The sequence below is a fragment of the Triturus cristatus genome, chromosome 4_1 (genome assembly GCF_964204655.1).
Source record: "Triturus cristatus chromosome 4_1, aTriCri1.1, whole genome shotgun sequence".
Taxonomy (NCBI): Eukaryota; Metazoa; Chordata; class Amphibia; order Caudata; family Salamandridae; genus Triturus; species Triturus cristatus.
The window spans coordinates 1,179,164,556-1,179,185,267 of NC_140585.1; the positions used below are offsets into that span (position 1 = coordinate 1,179,164,556).

Here is a 20,712-nt window from a genome sequence, read left to right on the forward strand (position 1 = left end):
GATTAAGCACACTCACTTAATTTGATCAGTAACTTATATTGTTAGCTTAGTCCATGCTTTGACTATGTACCAATACTTTTGCATTTGGTGGGAAGCAGTGAGAGAGTGCGAGATCATTAATGACCTATGAAATTTGGAGGGGGAATTTTAATGGTGTTAATTTTCTGCACCATTCAAAGCTTCTCTGTTGCTGTATCTGTCACTAAGGTATGAGATGGCCTTCTCTCTTCTCATACATTTGCCAGATACTGTGCCATCTGTGTTTCATTTTCCAATAGGTTCCATCAGGAAGAAGAATGCCACAGACACTAGTCCCTTTTATTTATACTTTCTGTGTGCATCACAAGGTGCAGAAGTAGAGTGCACAAAATTGGTGCGATTCATTATTATTATGGCATCACCCAAACCATTCTGTAACGCTTTACCATTGTCTAGTCTACCAGTATTATGAGACAATGGTATCTAAAGCATGCAGCATAAAATACAGTTTATGCGCCACATTCTCTGGCACTATTATTTTCATCCATTTGAGTTGGAAAGATTTTTCTAGCGAATTCTCGAAATTATGCAGATTATGTGGCAATTTATGTAGCAGATTTAAGTAGTCCATAATTATATGGTAAACGTAGCAACCTGGGAATTGCATAAATCCACCGGCCCTCACTGGTGTCCATTGTTTTATTAACAATTTATTCATCAAAAGTTAAACAAAAACTAAAACGTCTAGTTCCAGTCAGTGGCCACTATTAGCTGCTCCTAGAAGGAAATCGTTTTTCAGAGGTCCTGGTGACATTTACAAACTATTCAGTCCTTAGCCTCATAGTTTATGATGTCACAAGAACTTGTTGATGGGAATATTGGATGATATTACATGGTTACCCTTATGTTTCATCTATATATTTAAACATACCATTTTTTTCTTCTGCTTAGGTGTCTTGGGTTTGCAGCTCTACCAACCAGGTCCTCTGGCCCTTATCACTCTGTACACAAAACTAATAAAGTTTCCTTAGAATTGCCGACAGTTTACAATGAAGAGCATACCCTGACAGATATCTTCCTAAGAAACCAATATGAGGATTACCACATTTTAACGCTTATTTCATAAGATAGATGGATCATCACCTCAAGCACCTTTGTCTGTATGGTATTACCGGATCAGCCTCCACGATGACCTACACAAGGGTGGTGACTCTTCTATCGTGTATCCATTTATTGGCCGAGAATCTGTTGGCAATTTCCTTTCTTATGTGCTGTTTCATTCACAGTGGAATATTTCACTGAGTTTTGGTTAGACTGTGTCTTTGTTTCTCTGACCTACATGGAGTTCCTTGTTCTGAAGGTTCAGTGACCAGTAGTCGGCTTTATCCTGTGATCAGACACCTTGGGTGTCTGCTCTGTCCTTATCTACATAGAGAAGATCCTAGGTCATCCACTATGGGGTTCTCTCCTGTCCATATTTTCTACACATGGAGAATGATTCACAAGAAGGCATTTTCGTGTTTGTACTCTGTATGTAGGGTACACAGAAAGAATTATTTGTGGTCAGACACCTTGGATTTGTGCACTGTATGTTTCGTCTACAGAAAGAATGATCCATTGTCCGACACCATGGGTTTGTGCGCTGCATGTATCGTATTCAGAAAGAACTATCCGTGCTCAGACACCTTGGGTCTGTGCACGCACATACCATATACATAAAAAACTATCCTTGATGAAACTCCTGGGTTTGTCCACTGTGTGTATCCACTACATCAAGATAGATCACTGGTGTTCACTGCACATAACCTATGCATTGATAATGACCCGTGGTCAGAAACCCTGGTTTGTGCACTACAAATATCGCCTACTTGGAGATCGAGCACTGCCTGCTGCTTACTGTTCAAGTGTCCACTTGCCATCTGTTGAGCCTGCCTGTTCTCTCCTCATCGCATTGCAGATCAAGAACACAGAGGAAGGCCTGCTGAAAGTGAACAGCCTGGTGAACTCCTATACTTACGTATGCTCCTGGTGGTTTAGTATCTTCTACCCCATAGTGAGAATATTTCACCCTGATTGGTTAAAATGCGTGCTCCAAGCATCAGGTAGACAATCGGACCACCTTTCGTCTGCTTTCTCACTTTGCTTGTCTGCTGAACACTAACAAATCTTCTTTGAGTTTTGTTTTTATACGATACAGCATGCCATCCTGTAACATGCTGAACACTAACCTGCTGTTTAAATCACATTGTGAAACCACAAAGCATTTTAGAGTAATGTTCAGATGCTGTGTTGTAGTAAATTTGGATGAGAGGAGAAACCAAATTAAAAAACAAGCATTTGCAATGCAATAGGTCTTGCATTACTGAAAGTTAGAGCTTCTGGCGTTGCATTATTTTTCGCAATGCCAATAGATCAAATTTTCAGCAATGCGAGACCTATTGCTTTGCAAATGCTTGTTTAATCTTGATCTTACCTCTGGGATCCCGTGACATTTTTCAGCAGCAGGCCAGTGACCTGTAGAAAAGGGCGTAAACGTTCCCTGCCAGATAACGACATGGATGGGTGCTGCATTTGCGCGTGAAGGGAGTGGGGAAGGGTGTGCGAGTGAGGAGTCAAGAGATGTCCAGAGCTGGCCAACCAAAAGAATCAATTGGTGATGTTGGCTGGGAGGGAACCAAGCACCGGAAGGCAGAACAGATTCACAATATTAACCAACCAGGGAAACTGAATTGTAAAAAGCAGGCCAACTTACCAACCAAAAGCGGTGGGTGTGTCCAAAGTCCCTGATGGCCCATATACCGAATACAGCATGCCTCGCAGAGCAGCGCATGCACTGCCCAGGCTCGACCGAAAGTAACGGAATACGAGAGTTACCTTTTTAAACCTCTTTAGATCAGAGTTATAAGATGGTCTTGCTATTTACACAACATTGTAGCTATCCTGACCTGCACAAAAGTTCAGAAGTAAAGAAAAGAGTTGGGTTTGCTAATGTGGATAACAACTACTGAATTGGATTCTTATAGGAAGCGGCATATTTATTGATAGTGCATTAACATAATAGTCAATAACTCAGGGCCTGGTTTATATGATGGCATTAGGCATACTCTGCCGCACCGGTGTATCTTAACAGCCAACATAAAAGTCCACCCACCAAATTTTGATGCAGGCGAACCATAATTTGGCAACAGTGGAAACTACTCTGTCTCCATCGTGGCCAAACGTTTGTGATGGCCTGACAGCCATTTCTCTGATGCCCTTACTCTATCTGTCTGGCTGCCCAATTTAGATAGACGGACATATAGCTGTTTTTACTGCCTGTCACTGCAAGGAAAACCCTGGCTGTAAGGGGCAGTAAAAACTAGAAATGTCCCCCTTGCCACAGGAGAGAACTCATATCACTCCTATTATGAGAGGCTCGTTGTATTTTTTTTTTTATTAAATCAGAAATTCACTTTTTTTAAAAAATAAAAAACGTTTAAAACTTTGCCGAACGCCTGCGTCATGTTTGAAGGAGCCATATGGCAAAGTTTCAATACATTGACAGGAACTGCCTTGTCAGTGGTTCCTGTCAAACTCCATTCACCAGCATCAAAATTAGCCCCTTAGATCCCATTACATCAAACCACCTTCAAGGAAGTAGCCGATTCTATAGTGTTTCTGTATTGAGCTTTCAGTTGAGCAATGTATGTGGAAATAGGTACATTTCTTACCTTCGAAGCCCTCATCATTGCATTAGTGATATCAAAGATAGATTACTCAAACTCTTTTTACTTGGGCCTCCCTGATGGCCTTAACTGTAAGCTACAATTAGGTCAAAACCAGGCAGCCAGGATGATCTACTAAAAACTTAGAAAATGCCACATCACCCCCTTGATGAAGAAATTTCACTGTCTGCCAGTGAAACTGTGCACAGTATTCAAGACCGGATGCATCATTTCTAAATGCATGTATGGCAACAGGTCAGCTTTCATCTCCGCCCGCCTCCAACAATACACACCTACCCGCAATCTGAGGTCCTCGAACCAAACCTTCTCACCATTCCCTCTTTTAAAAAGAAGGCACTCGGTGGCCACGTTTTTTGGTACCCACCCCCCAAATTTGGAATTCCCTGCCATTAGAAATTAGGATGACCCCGTGCTACACCAGATTTAGACAGCTTTTAAAAGCATGGTTTACAATTGAAACTGTGTACGGTGTGCTATGTTTCTGTTATTCTAACTTCAAGACCCCGTTTGGTGTACGTGCGCCCTATAAATGACTATAACAACCACACAACGTTTAAATTCAGCAGCCTATGTTCCACAGACGTAAGAGAACAGGAGTATCCTCCCCTGCAGTCGCACTGATCTGTATTTGTTATGAAAGTAATTTTCCAAAGATCTAGGAGTCTTGGAAGGTTATGCCGCTGGGTTTGAGACGACTCTCCCAGAGGTGCACATCTGGTGGATTTTCTCATTCCAGTTAACTACTTCCACAGGAGCCAAATGTCATCACAAACCCAGCTCTCACTGCAGCCCCTACTGGCGGGGGATGGGGAGGGGGTATGTTGGGTTGGGGTTATGGAGAGGCCACACCAGCAATCAGTCCTGTGTCTGCTGGTTCAGGTGTGTGGTTCAACAACATCCATGCCTCCTTCCCCCAGCAAATTCATTCTCAGCACTGATCGGTTCTCAACTCTGCCTCGCCGTCCCCTATACTGTGCATAGCCCGGTCACCACCATCTTTGATGGTGGTGGGGGATAAAGGGTACTTCTCCAGTTTTCTGTTGGTCAGAGGACCTCTTCTTGCATTGGTGCCAAACTAAGAACCACTCTTCGTCCAAAGACTTTTAAATCTCCATCAGGGAGGCGCAACCCACTGGTGAAGACAGCCGCGACCCAGGGACTCAATCTATTTATGTTTGGTAGTTAATGTTGCAGCCACTGGATTTAGAAGACGTTTTGCAGTGGGGAATGAGGAGAACACTAGAATGACAACATGCATCACTGTATCCATCCTGCATCCTGCAAAAGAGTGCTCTGTGTAATCAGCTATAATCCAGATAAAGGCCAGTGATGTATTAAGTTGCATCTATGCAGCCTACCAAGTGATGCTCCTCCATGCAACTAATCACTATGCTATTATCAGCCCCTCTGCATACTTCTATGCCTGTCCCTAAAATGGTCACCTTCTGAGACAACATGTATTAACTGGCGGCCTGACCTCAACATTGCTGTCTTTTTCCCATGTTAATGGCAGGTCAGAAGTTAATGTACAAGTTGTTTTAGAAGGTGACCCTTTTATGTGGCAGCCTGTGTAGACGGCACCATGCACAGCACTGCTGCTGCCTGTACAATTACTCTGCACTGTTTGCTGCTCATGCTCTCCCTCGTCTGTGTGTGGGGGAGGGTGGTGTAAGCATGCACAGCTATTTGTTCTATTTGTATGGGAACCTTGTACTGCTGCTGCCATCGCCTGCCCTGTAGCCGCTCTTTGTGCTAAAAAAGCTTGCACTGCTGCTTCACGTGCTGGACTGTGGTGTGTGCTCCTGAAGTTTAATATTTCACTATGCTAGCACCCGAATAATTAAAATTGTCAAGCCAGGTTAATAGAAGTTGGTTGCGGCCCCGCCCAGCTGTAAGAAAGAAACAGCTGCTTCCCAGACCTGAGCCGCCTCCTCCCTGCTGCGTATGCAGCAAATCAACAAACATATCTTGCCAAAGTCTATGGTAGTATATCTAGGCTGCACATGGATCATTTTGGTTCAGTGTGATGTTGGAGAAATTGTTTTGGGTTTGTCAGCAAACCTAATGCCCTTCAGGCTGAGGTAAAGTGGTTGAACTACTAAGAGTGCGTGGGACATACTCAAGTGATTGAAGGGTAAAAACAGAGAGGCCTATTCACAAATATTCTCTAGAGTACACAAAGTTTACTTACTCTTACATGCCCTTGAGAATTAACCAAAAAACATCTAGAATGAAATATAATGGAAATATTCAGGGAATATTCATATGCAATTAGTACAAATAGAAAGGATTGTGTCCTAGTTGCACTTTTATGATTAGAGAGCAGGGCCGGACTGGCCATAGCGGGCACCAGGCATTTCCCCTGTGGGCCGCCAGGGTGGGGGCCGGTTTTGGGTCCCTGGAGGGCTGTTTTTGTTACCTGGGACCTGCAATATTGCCCCCGGTAAAAAAAATTGGCTGAAACCGGCTCTTGCAAACAGCTCGGCCGCACCCCCTCAGCCCCCCCCCCCAGGGGGGCCGGCCGAGCAGTTTGCCAGGGCCGGATTCGGTTCCCAGTCCGGCCCTGTTAGAGAGGTGGGCCTTTTAGGGTCAATTTACAAAGCATGTAATAGTACATAAGAGTATTTCGGTAGTACTACCTCCCTTACTGGTAAATAATTTAGTAAATCGGCTGAAAATGACATTGTCTCGAGATCTGCCCTTGTAATTTAGGACTGATCAATGAGAGCAAACTTGCTAATCAGGCAGGGCATCCCCAAACATCCACAACCTGAATGATGCCTACATTCTCTCTAGTGCATGCCATTAACAGTAATGTAGTGCAACTCTGTGCATCTCTAGAAATGTTTTGGTGAAAATCTTTCAGATTTTCCCCCCTGTGTTTGTAGTTAGAAGCTTTAGTATAAGGAAAAGTTTTTTACCTGCTGTAGAGTTAGATTTAAGTAATACCGTGACAACAGCAGCATAATTAGTGCCTGATTTAGAGGTTGGCACACCGAGCAAAAGCCGTCCAGGGTGATGAGGACTTTATGTCCGCAACCCTGCCTTTACTCTGTCCACCGAATTTAGAGTTTACCACCGGCCCAGCGGTGACCACCATTGGTTTGTATGAACCGCTGGGACAGTGGTTCATAGAATCCATGTCAAAGTATGCTGTGCATCTCTCACTGGTGACGAACGCTTACACCAACCTTCTTAAAGTTTTTTTTCTTTTCCAATAGGAAATTCCCAAAGTCTAAATTTGTTGTTGGGAAAGAAAAAACAAATTGCCCCAAATCCATGGGAGTTTTCCCCATATTGTTGGGGGTGGGGGGGGGATCACTTTTTTATTTTCACTGTCTCAGGATATTCCTGACAGTGACAGTGACAAATGATAAAAAGGTAAAACTTTAAAAAGCCATCTGACTGCCCACTCTAAGTAGCGCAGATGGTTGGACGGCTTCCCTCTAATGGCCCAAACTGCAATGGGCCATCTCAGGATGGTTTAGGCCGACTGAGTAAATTTTACTCCTTCGTGTAAACCTGCAGGTCCTCCCGTCTCAAAATAGAGTGGGTGGGGTGAGACTTTGGCAAACGGGGTACTGCGTTGCAGCGGAGACGGAGTGCCCTGTCCACCAAACTGTAAGCCAGGCCCTTACTGTCTCTTACAGCACTGCCACTAAACCTGCTCCTTACTGGCCTCACAGGTTACATTGGATTGAATGGGCCTGGTACATTTTCAGAAGGGATCAGCATGGAGGCTGTAGAGAAAGAAGAAAGAATTTAATTGCAGGCAGAGACACCTACCAGCCTGTAAGGTCCACGAAATTGTAAAATTTGTGAAATGTTAAAAACGCAGAACAGGACGTTTGCTCTGCAGATCCCTGACTGAGACTTTAGATATTGTGATGCATTAACTCTTTAAAGTGGGCAATCAAATGAAAAGTAAAAAGCTTTCTTTTCCCAATCCAGCCTCCACAATAACTCAAACAACAAGGATTCTAGAATGTATCTTTGTTTAACAATGTCAGGTTGGATTATTTTCAGAGTGACCCTTTCTTTGATACCTCGTTGGGGTTTAGACTATAAACATTCTCTTTGCTAGATGCCTCTGTGTGTTGTAGGTTCCAGAACTTGACTTTGTTTCATAATATCCCTTTGAAGCCCTTCTCGGTTTCAAATTCCCAAAAGGCCATTTTTTCGATAACATCTGTATCTGTATTACTGCTCGGGCATACTTACCATGTCTGCATCAAGGCACATGCTCAATTGAGTCTACATAGAAGAGGCAGGGACAATGTGTGTGATGGATGTAGAAATAATATATTTTTAGTTGCGCGGGTGCAAACCTGACAGTTTGCGCCTATGCTGCAGAACGCGCATCAGTGAAAATGATGCAGCGTTTGAAGCTGTCACTGTCAGTGCCCACCTGACCTAATTTTCAAGATGGGCCAGTCCCCCCTCCCCAATGCAGGTGCAATGTGTGACTGCACCCAATGCCTGGGGAGATGCAAAGTGTTCCCTGGAACCTCCATCACCCCTTGCATGAGGTACTCAACCTGTACACCTCCAATTGGCATGTTGCTGCTGCGCCTGCATCGCTAATACTGCGTGTTTACCAACATAAAGTTGTTTCTCATCTGCATATAGCCATAGCCCCTTGCCAATGAGCGAAGACTCCCTTGAGATTGTAGTGGCACACACTTTGTGCCGGGACATTCTATATTACAGAACTGGTCACACAAGCGTTTGCGACCCTCTTCTATTATACCAAAGAGCCCATGGGCACAAAAAGTGTGTGGAAATGTCCCTTGTGACCCTGGGACACTGTGTAAAAAGCCTTCTTGTCGGGTTTCAAGACCAGTTGTACCAGTCCTCACCAGAGCGTCCATGTTATTTGAGGTGGTCTCTGCAGGCCATGACCAGGCTTCAGCCCGCTAACCGCTCTTCCCATAGTAATGTGTGCAGCCAGACTTACCAGTGGTAAGAACACAGCAGTCCAAGTAGAGACACTGGAGGAGTTGTTTCCACTTCCTGTTGGGTACCAAGTTATTATTTGGTCCTGAATTCTAGAACAAAAGGAAATAGTTGAGTTTTTGTGCACGCCAGGATAACTGGGTACCACGGGTTGTGTGCTAGATCCAGCTGCATCACCACTGGTCTCATGCCGGCCGCTGTTGCGTTGAGTTTGTGTGTACCTTTGTGGGTCTGTTGCTGTGAAAGTCGCTGAGCTTGCTGTGTTTGGCATGAATGCTTTGCTGTCCAAATGCCAATGCCTGCTTGGTCCAGAGGATCCTTGCTTTTGCCTGTGTGCTGTTAGGATGCTGCCTCGCCCTTTTCCCTAAAGTACTTGGATGTGTGTGAAGGAATTTGTCCCCAGATGTCCAGGCCCGTAGCGTGAGGGTTAGATGCTATCATCGGCTGTCTGTGCTTCCTCCACAGCTGCGATCGCTCCCAAGGATGAGCTCTTCTATGGCTTCTTGAGACCCTGGCTGGGTAAGTTGATTCCTTCCAAAAATGCTGCCTTGAGCCGCCTTGCTTGACTAGTGTCCTCACCCCAACCTAGGCTCCTTAACTTGCTTATGGTGTTCGTGCTGATCTCCTCCTGCTTGGAGGATTTAAAATGTGGTTTTGGGCACTCGGCGGGTGCCATTTATTGAGCAGACACAGCCTCAGTTACCTCAACGTGCTGAAATATGGATCTAATAGTTAGCAGTGGGTGGGCGTCCCTGCATTTTACTCTGCGGATGCTTTGGAGAGGTAGGCCTCTTGTAGCTTTATAACATAGCTGGAAATAAAAATCATTGAGGTTTGCGATGAGATTCTGAAAACGGCCATGGAAGGGGCGCTGCCAGAGATGGGCGTCTTAAATCTACACATATAATGTGTACGGTGTCCTCTCCATCACTTGTGTTCCCTTTAGCCCTTAGAAACAGCACTTTGGACAGCTTTGTCCTGTTTATTCTTGGGGAATAGTTGGCATTTTGCACTGGCCTCTCTAATCTTCAATGATGTATCTCTTCCAGGTGATGGTTTACTTCTCAGTAAAGGTGAGAAATGGGGACGTCACCGCCGCCTGCTGACTCCGGCCTTCCACTTCGACATCTTGAAGCCCTATGTGGAGATCTTCAACCAGAGCGCGGACATCATGCACGTGAGTAGACCGCTGACTGTCAGATATCAACATGAGGGTACTCCTGACAATCTTCCATCTTGCTAAAGATGTCAATCATTTGGGTACCCAACTGCCAATCCGATATCAGCGACATCTGTACACACCTGCCTGAGATGCAGTGCACATGCGTACACACCTATGATATGTCATGCATGTGAGTAAACACCCAGCAATCTGCAGAGCACTGGCGACATTCACAAGATTCAGCAACTCCTGCTAGGATAAACTCAGTGATATGTTGGAAACCCTGCCGCATTGACGCATACACTGTTGAGGAAGCCCCCTCCCTCCGGCCTCCCTGCCCTGATCTGAATTGCATCAGGTCATCAAGAGCCAGACTATTCACAACTCCTCACACTGAGTTTATTTCCTACAGTAACCTGTACATCGCGTGGCCTACTCACAGAAATACTTTTTATACCCTTTGTGAAACTAAATTGTGTTATGGCATCCTGGGGGCGGTGGGGGTCTTCTGTTGATTTGATGATAATAGTACTAAAGATTACTATGGTGAGAGTAGTAGTGGCACCAGGAGAACCAACGTCTTAATAGTAACAATGTGTAGAACAAGACATGGGACTAGTTGTGTTAGCAGCATTGGTAGTGGTTTGAATAGTATTGTCGTTGTTGTAGCACAAAGAAAAGCACTCTTAGTGGTACATATAGTCGTATACGTGTTAGTTTCACCACAGCTTATATCAGATGAGGTACTTTTACTAGTAGTGATCGGGGTGGAATGAGTTTTAGTGACGCGAGCAACAGTAATGACAACAGAAGTACTGATAGTAGCGATGGTGCTTGAACCAGTTCTAGAAATATTACTCCAGCCCTACTTCTAGAGGTACACCTGCACTGTCACTGTGCCTTCCCTGAGGAACAGGCCAACGGTAGTGGAGGGGGCTGCTGGGCTCAACACAAATGCCTCACTAACAGGGACATCAGCAGCCCCTTTGTCCTAGTCTTACCCTGGCTTATAGTGGTGGGGGTCAGAGCATCACAGCCGGAAGCTCCTCTCACAGAGCAAAGATGCTCAGCTTGTCACATGAGTAGCTGCTAAGAGATAAACCGAGCTTTCGCCCTCAAACTCTGTGCAGCAAGTGTAGATGTATGCATGCTATGTAGGAATGTAAGGTTATCTGTCTATATTGTAGAACTGTCATATGTGTAATTACACTAATAACCATTTAAAGAGTATTTCATCGTAAGGGTTTACTACCCCACTTAGGCACATTATATAAATAGAAACCAGTAGCCTGGACATTGCGCTCTGCAACAGGCACATTAGCCCTGTATGCTATTTTATGATAAGTCATTATTATAACCAGTTTAAACATGGATCCATCCAGCGAATGCAGGAACCACCAAAGTTATCTTTCCACTGCTGGACCAGAACCCTGCTGGGTACACAACTATATATCTGCAGCAAGTGCATTAACTTGTTAAGATATCTTAAGATCAGGCAGCAGTAAGCCATAACAAGTTCATTATCACATCTGTTAGTGTTGCAATTTTTAGGAAGCAATTAAAAAAAATTGTAATCTGACTCTCATGGAGAATCTTCATGATTTCTGCTTTTCGCAACTGTTCCTGTCCTGCCTTTGCCCCCTGTCTGGCACCCTCCATGACCTTCAATTACTGGGTCCCTGGGCTAGATGTTTTCCATTTCCAGCAGTGATTGTGTGGGTGATGTAGGCATTGCCCTTCACAGGGTTTCTGTAGGGGTCGCAGGATTTCAATTTGATTCTCTGCTCCACAGGGAGCCAGTTCAGAGCGTTGTAAGATGACGTGGCCTCCATTTTAGCCCAGTGCCAGGCGTGGCTGGTGAGTTTTTAAAGTGGTGCGGCATTAATAACACATCTGCGTACACAAAATAAATCTGACCGAGTTATTCAGAGCAGGCACCGCTTGTTGCTCGTTTCAGTGCCAGGTCTCTCTCAGCTCACACACTGGGACTGGGCAATTGGTGCCTGGTACCCGGGGCCCCTCACTCGCCGTGCGCTCCCAGGGATTTTGTTATTTTTATCAGCTTGCACATTCTGAGATGCTTCTTGAAGAGCCCCAGTACAGATACATTCGTTGCTGCTTTCTCTCTTTAATACCAAAGCTGGGGCTTCCAGCCAGTCCCAGAAGGCAAAGGGCTCCACTGCCTGCTGGTTCACAGACCAAGCCTACTTTTTAGGTCTCGCTGAGCCAGAGAAATTTAGTGTGTGGGTTTTCAAATTGATGCCACAGGCTTTTGGTGGCCCAGCGCTTGCGTTCACACGAGCGTGCACGCGCACAGCCGCCATCTGCCTCCCTTCCAGCGAGATCACTGATGCGCGCGCACCACTTGCGTGCTTACCACAGAGCGCGTGATCACTTTTGCTCTCACCGCGATCACTTTCATAGCCGCTCGGCTGTTACTTTTACGGCTATACGGCCAATGCTTGTTAACTTTTATAAGAGGTAGACTGTGAATTTAGTGGTAAAAGTAGCTTACGATAGAGAGCCACGGTCAAATAATTAAACAAATGGTGGCACGGTTTAATCATTTTTAGATATTAGTTTTGTCTATCCGTGGGTGTTTTTAAGGTTGTTTTAACAGAATCTGTTTAGAGAGTGCATAAAGCCAGTTTAATCATGCGTCGTGTAATAAGCAGCGCTCGAAATCAACACAATCGATTGTCGAGCTAGGATCCCAATAACTCACTCAATACAAGGAAAGTGTTGCAACAGGGATGTGTGATCGAAACAAAGCCTCTCATAATATATCTGCCTAGCTGACTGTCCTTGCCATCAGTGCTCTGGGTGCTCCTCTACTTTCTTTGCCCCTTCCTGCAGTGTTATCTCTCTTTTAAGGTATGTCCGCCCTGTCTGTCGTCGCAGCTGCCCAGGCCCCTGCCGGCCTGTCCGCATTTGGCAGGCCGGCTCAAGTGCCTCGAACAGCAAACACTGTCCTAAAGCTGTGTTTGCTCGTGTAGGTGTTGTCACAGCTGGGGCAAGACAACAGATTTCCGGCGGCACAGATATGTGGAGGTTGCGTGTTGGGGTGGCTTCACGCGCCATTGCCCCCCTTTCTTCATCAGTTACTGCCTCCGCGAGACATCCATCCGCCAGACCACCCTGCTCACTGTCCCTCTCCCCACGTTAATCCAGACTCACCTGATACACATACCTGGCCTGTCCCCCCGCGGGTTTATTCATAATGCTGTGTTATGATATATTAGTCTATGCTTGTTTTAAAAACGTGTTTTGCAGGTCTGCATAGCAAGGAAGGGAGCCAGGGGCTGTTGAACCTGAGAAGCACACATTACATATTTACAGAGCAGAGAGTTTGCTGACATCTATGTCAGTTGCTTCACAGATTAATTGCAAACATTTGACTCGGAGGGGCATCATATGAGGAAGTCGAGGGCAGGAATATCAGCTTGTCCGCAACATTAGTGGGTAAGAGCACCCACTCTTCATCTCACCTGAGCACCTTTCATTCAGGACTGAGCGAAGTGACATGTCTAAGCCAATCCGCCCAAACTCTGACGTCGCCATTCTCCATATTTAAAAGTAATATCTTCATAGATAACACCAGCAACATCCATTTTGGTTGGAGTGGGTCCCAGCTGCTCAAGTCCATCTTCTGCCTGTTCACATATAAACCTGTGAAAGGCCATGTACAGGGGCGCACAGCAGCATCCATTTTGGAGTGGGTCCCAGCTGCTCAAGTCCAACTTCTGTTCATCCACAAATAAAATTGTATTATCCATGCAGAGGCGCGCAAAGCTCATCATATGTGGGTCGTTTGGTCATGTGATGGTAGTAACTCCACCCAAATGTTATATTGCGATTGTTTTGCAAATGCTCCAGCCCCCATCCATTTGAATGGTGGGTGCCCTGCACCACAGATGTTTTACGTTTACCCCGAAACACCCCTTTGAGTGATTAGTGCATCTGCCCAGCTTCTCCTTTTTGCATAGCTTGCCGTTGTGCTGTTGGGCCACTGGGCGCTCAAGTTCTCCTTCAACTCGAATCTGTTGGTAAACAGTCCAAACCCATTACCCACATCACCCAGCCCTCCACTCCCTGCGCCCAGTACCTGTTTTCGGTCACTGTGCAACCCTCCAATGGAATACCCTTGCTCTTGCACTCACAACTTTTAACTCCCCCATGTGTTGATTTAAGACAGACCTAACCAAACAATTTGAAAGGACAGTAAGTGGATGTGCCTTGAGATATCTGCCAGCGGCCTCCGTCTTCCTTTAAAGATGGAATACATCTTCAACCTCGTTGGACTTGTGTTTAATACACAACTCTTACATCTGGTCACACTGACCAGTCCAGACTTTACTACTCACACAATCCTCCCAAATAACACTGGGTACTTTTGTATCTATGTTTAGTGTTGTCATTGTTGGTATTAAATATCTAATTCACCTTCATAGTAGGCAGGCCACTGGACTCTGTGAAGTACTGTCCTGTCACATCCTGGAGTGATGGGGGTGCTAGCACTTCATCGTATGTTCAACGCACTCCCACATTTGTAGTCTGTCTTCTGAATGATATATAGTGGTGCTCTCAGAAACATTGGTTACTTTAAGGAGACAAAGGAAAGGAGGAGAGACCCAACCCGAGGGCTGGCGAGGCTAGTAAGTAATCTGCACCAGTGAGGGTCTCCAAAGTGGTTGCTTCAATTGTTCTCAGATTTTTAAGCTGCAGAATGATGTGGAGAACCACAGTCCCAGGACCACTAAGTTTTCATGTGGGACATTCACTACCACTGTTGCTAAACTATGGGTGTTTAGCTCTCCAGTTTATATGTAAAATGGCGTAGTCCGTTATTGAACCTACAATGTCAAGAAGATTTCTTTTGCAAACTTCCAGCTCCCCTTTCCAGTGCATAATTTGAGCCCGTCATTGCAGGTGGGGCCCATTAGCAATATTTTTAGGGACAAAGACTTATTTTTTTCAAGAGCTGATTTTGACCCATAACAAGAGGGAAATAGATGGAAAAGGAATACAGACGGAGGAAGAGAAAGACGGAGAAATAGTGACAAAAGGAGAAAGCAGAGATGAGAAAGACTCTGCAAGTGAGATAAGTGGAAAAGGAATGTAGGGTGGCACAGGAAACAAACATTGGCATAGCCAATAGGCCTCGCTTTTGGGACCTTATAAGTATTTAGTTATGCAGCACAATATGCCTGGTGCAACAACAACTGTTGCAAGGCTAGGCACTTATAAGGTCCCAAAGGTGAGACCTATTTGCTATGCCAATGTTTGTTTTCCCAATTCACTTACACAAAGCATGGGCAAAACAAAATTTTACTAAACAACTCCTCCTACAGGGAATATAATGTACGAAGTGACACGGCGTTCAGTAGAAACCGGGGTGTGCCGAGATGAGCACACCGTCACCCGACGAGCCAACATTTCACGCTCCATGCACGATTGCAACTAGCAGCACAGACTGTACTTGTCATTAAGTTAACCATATCGCTTTATATAACTTAAAAGATCGCTTCCGGCTTAACACCTGCATTCAGGTTAAATAGAGTGTACCCAAGCTGTTCTGCTCACTGTGCCACGCTTGGTGGCTTCATAATCAAGCGCGTATACCGTGCGTAGCCCGTCACCTAAACTAATCCGATGCAGCTTTCATACTTTTTGTATAACTAAACAGTATGCTGCACCCAGATTCGTTAGAGCGGGCAGAGATGGAGCTCACACTGAGACGTAGGCTGGGCCTATGTTCAGCTGCTCACTGACCCAGCGCTAGTTACAAGAGCTGAAGTACGCATGTCGGGTTAGCCTTGGGCAAAGAAACGGCCAAACTGACATGCGCACTTCATCTCACAGTGACAGACAGGTTAGCCGCCAGTGCCAATCACCATGCCTGGGGACCCGCCCACTTCTCCACCCTGGTAAAGTTTTACTTGCAAACAGAACAGAGAGAACACCTATTGATGTGTATGTGACAACAGCTTGGTCGCACATAGCGGGTCAACGCCCCTGGCGCTCCTTTGGATCAGCCACCCCTGCCCAGTACCACTGTCTGATGCAAAGAGTGGCACCTCAGACATGCCGCCATGAAAGTGATATTACACTTCTGAGAACCCGGCAATTAATGCCATAATTGACCAACACTCTGCATGACGTACAGACCTATGGCACTCGCTCCATAAACACAATCACCGCCCAGCTTGGCAGGCGGGATACCATGGCACGGAAGGGGTATCCACATTCATCCCTCTTTGTGAGGGCAGTGGAAAAAGATATGAGAAGACCTTTATCTTGTACATCTTCCTGTTACCTTCTGGTGATGCACACAAGATACGGTGAACAGATGCAGAGGAATCCACTGAGGCTTCGCCCCACATGGCACTGTTTTCTTTGATCCCGCCCAAAGCCCAGCTGTTGTTATTGTTAATTAACCCTTGCATGGTCCATAATCTGCCAACAGTAGGATTTGCCAGCGGTGTAGACAATGTGCCATGGACAGTGCTTGACTTTAAAAAAATTGTCAGGGCCTTATCAGGAGGCCACTGCAGCCTACACCACCCATTACCCCTGCCAGCGCTGCCAACAACAGTACCAAACTTCAACCAACCATCACACTCCTACAAGTCTGACAATTCAGACTATTCCAGGCCCCCAAAGGTTTAAGATTAGCATGGGTGGCAGGTAAAAGTAATTTTTACGTATATTAACTTAGTAAACAACTGCTTTTGTACTCACTCTAAATCAGACAAACAGCCCACTATGTGGCAGACAGTTACAAGTGCCGGTGCTGAGCACCGGAAACCACTGGCTCAAATTAAGCGCTGGCCATGGGCCCTAGAGCAAGGTAGGAAGTGACTCCCTCTGCCTGTTGGTTCAACTATAAAATACAACAATAATCAGGGTTTAGTGGCCCCTCAAGCTTCTCGGCTCCAGTGTCGATGCACCAATGGAAGCTGCTCCCCTGAGGCTTGCCTTGCAGAATTAATGTTCTATTGAAGCCCTTTAGCTGTCAAAGCTCTGTCGCCTCTCCTGAGCATCCTTACAGGCAGGCCTATATTTGTCCTGCTTACAGCGGTGCTAGAAAAATTGTCATAGTGGGGGTGCTGGGAATCAATCAATCTCCAGTTCTAACCAATGTTAGAACTGGGGGTCTCTAGTTGGCAGAGGTAAGTACCTTTGTCCAATTAGGGACCCTTGCTTCTAGTCAGGGTAAGGGGGTACACACTGTTGATAACCCCTGCTCACCCCCTCGGTAGCTTGGCATGAGCAGACAGGCTTATGCCCAAGGCAATGTGTAAAGGAGTTGCACCAACACTCACAGTGATATAGTGGTCCACCACAAACTTACACCACACAGGTTATAAAAAATATAAATATCTTTATATAGCTTAGGTCAGATCACAACGTCCAAAAATGCATATACATAAATAATCTCTCTTTAGCTTATATTTCTTTGTTGGGGAGGGGATGTGGTCCGTCGGCTAGACTGCCGACTTTGGTGCTGGAAACCAAGGTTCGAGCCTCGGGGTCGCGTCCACATCCTGTGATCCTGGGCAAATCCCTTAATCTCCCCGTGCCTGAATGTGTAATGTAAATACGGTGCTCATGTAAAGCGCTCCAATACCTTCGGGTCGAGTTCGCGCTATATAAATATGCACACAAAAAACCAAAACAAAAAAAACCTCACCTGACTTAAGTGCATTGATTGTACGTTCCTTGATGTTGATACATATTATGAGCTATTTGTAATTTGTGTGGCAAAGCAAACCCGTATTATGTGTGTGCCTTCGCGCACATGTGTGTTTAGAAAATCTCCGGAAAATTGTGGCCTTCTTCCTTCACCTGTACCCCATCCCTAGACATTTAGTCTGAGAAGAGAAAGGAATAGTAAACACAGCTCTCCATGGTAAAAGAATGAGTAGCACTCTGTCAGACGACGTTGTCTGTCATGAGCCAGTTCGTACTTGAATGCACAGTATATGCTTAAACCCTAAGTAAGGCTTCTTTATGGTTAATTCTCCATCTGAGCTCCAACAAGGCAACAATGGGATAGAGGTGGAAAAGCCACTGAAAGCTCGTACCAGGCTCGAGCCAGATGCCCAGCTCTGGTTCAGCTCGACATCATCTTGGAAATTTGAGTCCAAAACAAGCCGAGTCAGGAGGCGACGTCGCCTTGTTGGCTACCACTGCATTACGCGTATCATTGGGAACTGGGTTTGAATCCCGGCCTTGGCCCAGTATCCTGGGAATACTGGCAAATCACCCTGTGCCAAATGAAAGAAATGTGTGTACTGTTGCCTGTCTGTTGTGAGACGCTATATGTTCTAGGGTGATCTTTGACCTATGTAAAACTGCCCAAAATTAAAGGTGGATTCTGCCTTTCACCCATACTGTGATCTAATCCCTAAAGAATTACATACAAAACATGAACCTTTGATGTCAGAAAAAGAAACCCATTTAGTAGCTGAATTGCACAGCATGGAAATGAAGATCTGGGATCAATCCTGGCTTCCTGTTTGACCAAACTGTGTGATCATAGGCACATTTATTTCACTAAGCCTTCCTTTTGTTCATTATCACACATTAGAACACATTCAAGTATGTCACTTTAGGATGTGCTCCGGTACAAAAACCTCTACGGTGTTTGATTTGCTAGCCTAGCTGTCATAAGAAAGCTAGCCACATATAGGCACACATGGCAGCTGATTTGCCTTTTAGTTAAACTAATAATTTTGCCACCAGGGCGGGGGCAGGAATGGTTCTTAGTTCATGTTTAAAACTCACTTTTGAGAAGTAATTTTAAAATAATGTGGTGTATTAAGGTGATAACCCTTCTTTGTGTTAAAGAAATAAACTTTCATGAGTTTTGAAGAAACTTTATTATACTTTACTGTGGAGTTTGTTGCATGATTTACATTCCAGATGTTTTCAGGTCCCAACGCGTCCATGGGTTCTTAGAGCCGGAGTCGACCCTTGGCCCAGCAAAGGCTCGGCTTTTACTGGTGTAGGTCTGCCTGCGACTTTGAGGGGCTGAAACATTGACCCGTCCGAGGATCCAGGTGGCAAAAATATCTACCGGGGTGTTGGATCTCAAAATAATTGGCCCCATGCATTATACTCCCTCCTTCTCTACCTGCGTGAGATGAAGGGCACCAAAATTGAAATCCGGACGCGAAAGTCAAGCCAGTGGCAGAGGGGAGTGACCTTCGAACTGTTTAATAGGCTGGGGGAGCGACCAGGTTATAAGCACCTGGGCGAGGGTAGAACCAGCCAGCAGAATCAGAGTTGCGGCACCTGGAACCAGGTCACCCTAAACGCCAGAATGACACTCCGCTACTCTGGTGCTCGCCATCCACAGGGAACAAGGGGCCGGGGACAGCTGCTTGCTGAAGTGAGGCGACTCTGGTTCCAGGAGGACCTGCCTAACCTGAAGACTCAAGGATTCCGGGCAACAGACATCGAGGGAGCAGGGGCAGGACACAGCCCTGTTCTGTAGTGACGCAGCTCATCTTCCAGAAGGAGCTGGCGTTATCCGGGGCATTTTTCCGGTGTGGTGCCCACAGCTGGAGGAGAAGTCACAGCGGAGGGCGGGCACAGCCTAAACATGTTGACGCAACCCACCCCTGACTCCCCTCCAAGCAAGAAGAAATGCTGTCCCCGGACCCGCGTTTTTGGCTGCCATCAGCACGTACTTAAGGATTTCCTGCTGCCTCTGTTGCAGCAGAGAACAAGTGTAGGCATCAACAAGCAGTTCCTCTACTGGTAGAAGCAGCAGTAGCGGTGGGGCAGGGACAGCCTATCGAGGCAACATGACCCTCCCCACGTCTTCAAAGCCGCGAGCTAGGCTCCACTCAATGGTTTGCAAGGGTGGGGCAAAGTCCAAACTGCCCCCCCCCCTCCCTCCCCCCCCAGTGGAACACTCGGGTCTCATAGAAAGGGGAAGGCCAGGTACAGGTGTGAGGCAACGTGACCCAGTCACCTGATGGCCCCTAGTGCAGGGGTGGTAGAAGGCAGCCTTAAGGCGACGCAAGGTAACTGCATCCTGAATAGAGCGTGCAAGCCCATGGAGTGCTCAGGGCAGGATCCAAGCTGCACAGCAACCATAGGCCCCCGCAGAGGCAAGCCAGACACAGAGGGAAGCTGCAGACAGAGGACCTGAAGGAGATGCTAAAGGTGGTAAGAGCGGCGGTGGCCAGACATGGAAAACAAGTTGATGAGGCATCTGGGAACCGAGCAAATGGAGGCTGCAAGTGGCCAGCATGGTGGGCCAAGCCCTGGGTAAAGCGGCAAGTCGGATGCAATGGAGGAACTCAACGAGGACCTCAAAACGAGGGAGGAGCTGAAAAAGAGAAAGAGGGCCAGCAACCAAGACTCGATGAAAGCAGTAAAGAGTGGCCTGCCAACAGCCAAGCGCAGCAGTACCAAGAGCATAAATGGTGAGCAAATGGGCGCAGTTGTTAAAGAGTGCTTGAGATCAATGGCGCCCAATGCTGTTACCATACAGGCACAAGGGCTCACAGGGGGATTGCGCGTGGCCACGGACTACAACAACACTCTGTTAACGCACTGGGTCGTGGTATAAATGAAGACAGGAGAAGCGCGGATCTAAGGAAACCGGATGTCTGGTGCAGGAGTTCGGAGACGTGCGCATGCTTCAGGATCCCCCACTTGCAGACCGCAAGATAAGCGAGCCAAGTGAGCAGTCATCGGGGGAGCGTCAGGCTCGGTGGTAGGATCTCCAATACTGGCATGGGAGAATTTCCTGGGATGTGGAGGTGCCTTCATGGCCAAGAACCCAGAACTGGTCGGGCAGCCGGCGATAGCATATGCCAGGCGGGTGCCAGTGCAGCTGTCCATGGTGACATGGGCCACAGGGTTCGACAG

At 46.4% G+C, this 20,712-nt stretch overlaps 1 protein-coding gene across 13 annotated transcripts in view; it reads left to right on the forward strand.

The window, feature by feature from the left end:
• LOC146856305 (ultra-long-chain fatty acid omega-hydroxylase-like) overlaps positions 1 to 20,712 on the forward strand; it is a 200,101-nt gene that overhangs the window by 127,977 nt on the left and 51,412 nt on the right. For 11 of the 13 annotated variants that reach the window (XM_085654407.1, XM_085654411.1, XM_085654404.1 and 8 more), the window contains exons 4-5: positions 9,126 to 9,179; positions 9,710 to 9,837. In XM_085654407.1, coding sequence (XP_085510533.1) covers positions 9,126 to 9,179; positions 9,710 to 9,837 — 182 coding nt within the window. Of the gene's footprint in view, positions 1 to 1,936; positions 2,082 to 9,125; positions 9,180 to 9,709; positions 9,838 to 20,712 lie in introns of all 13 variants that reach the window. The other 2 variants (XM_085654410.1, XM_085654412.1) reach the window with 1 other exon arrangement.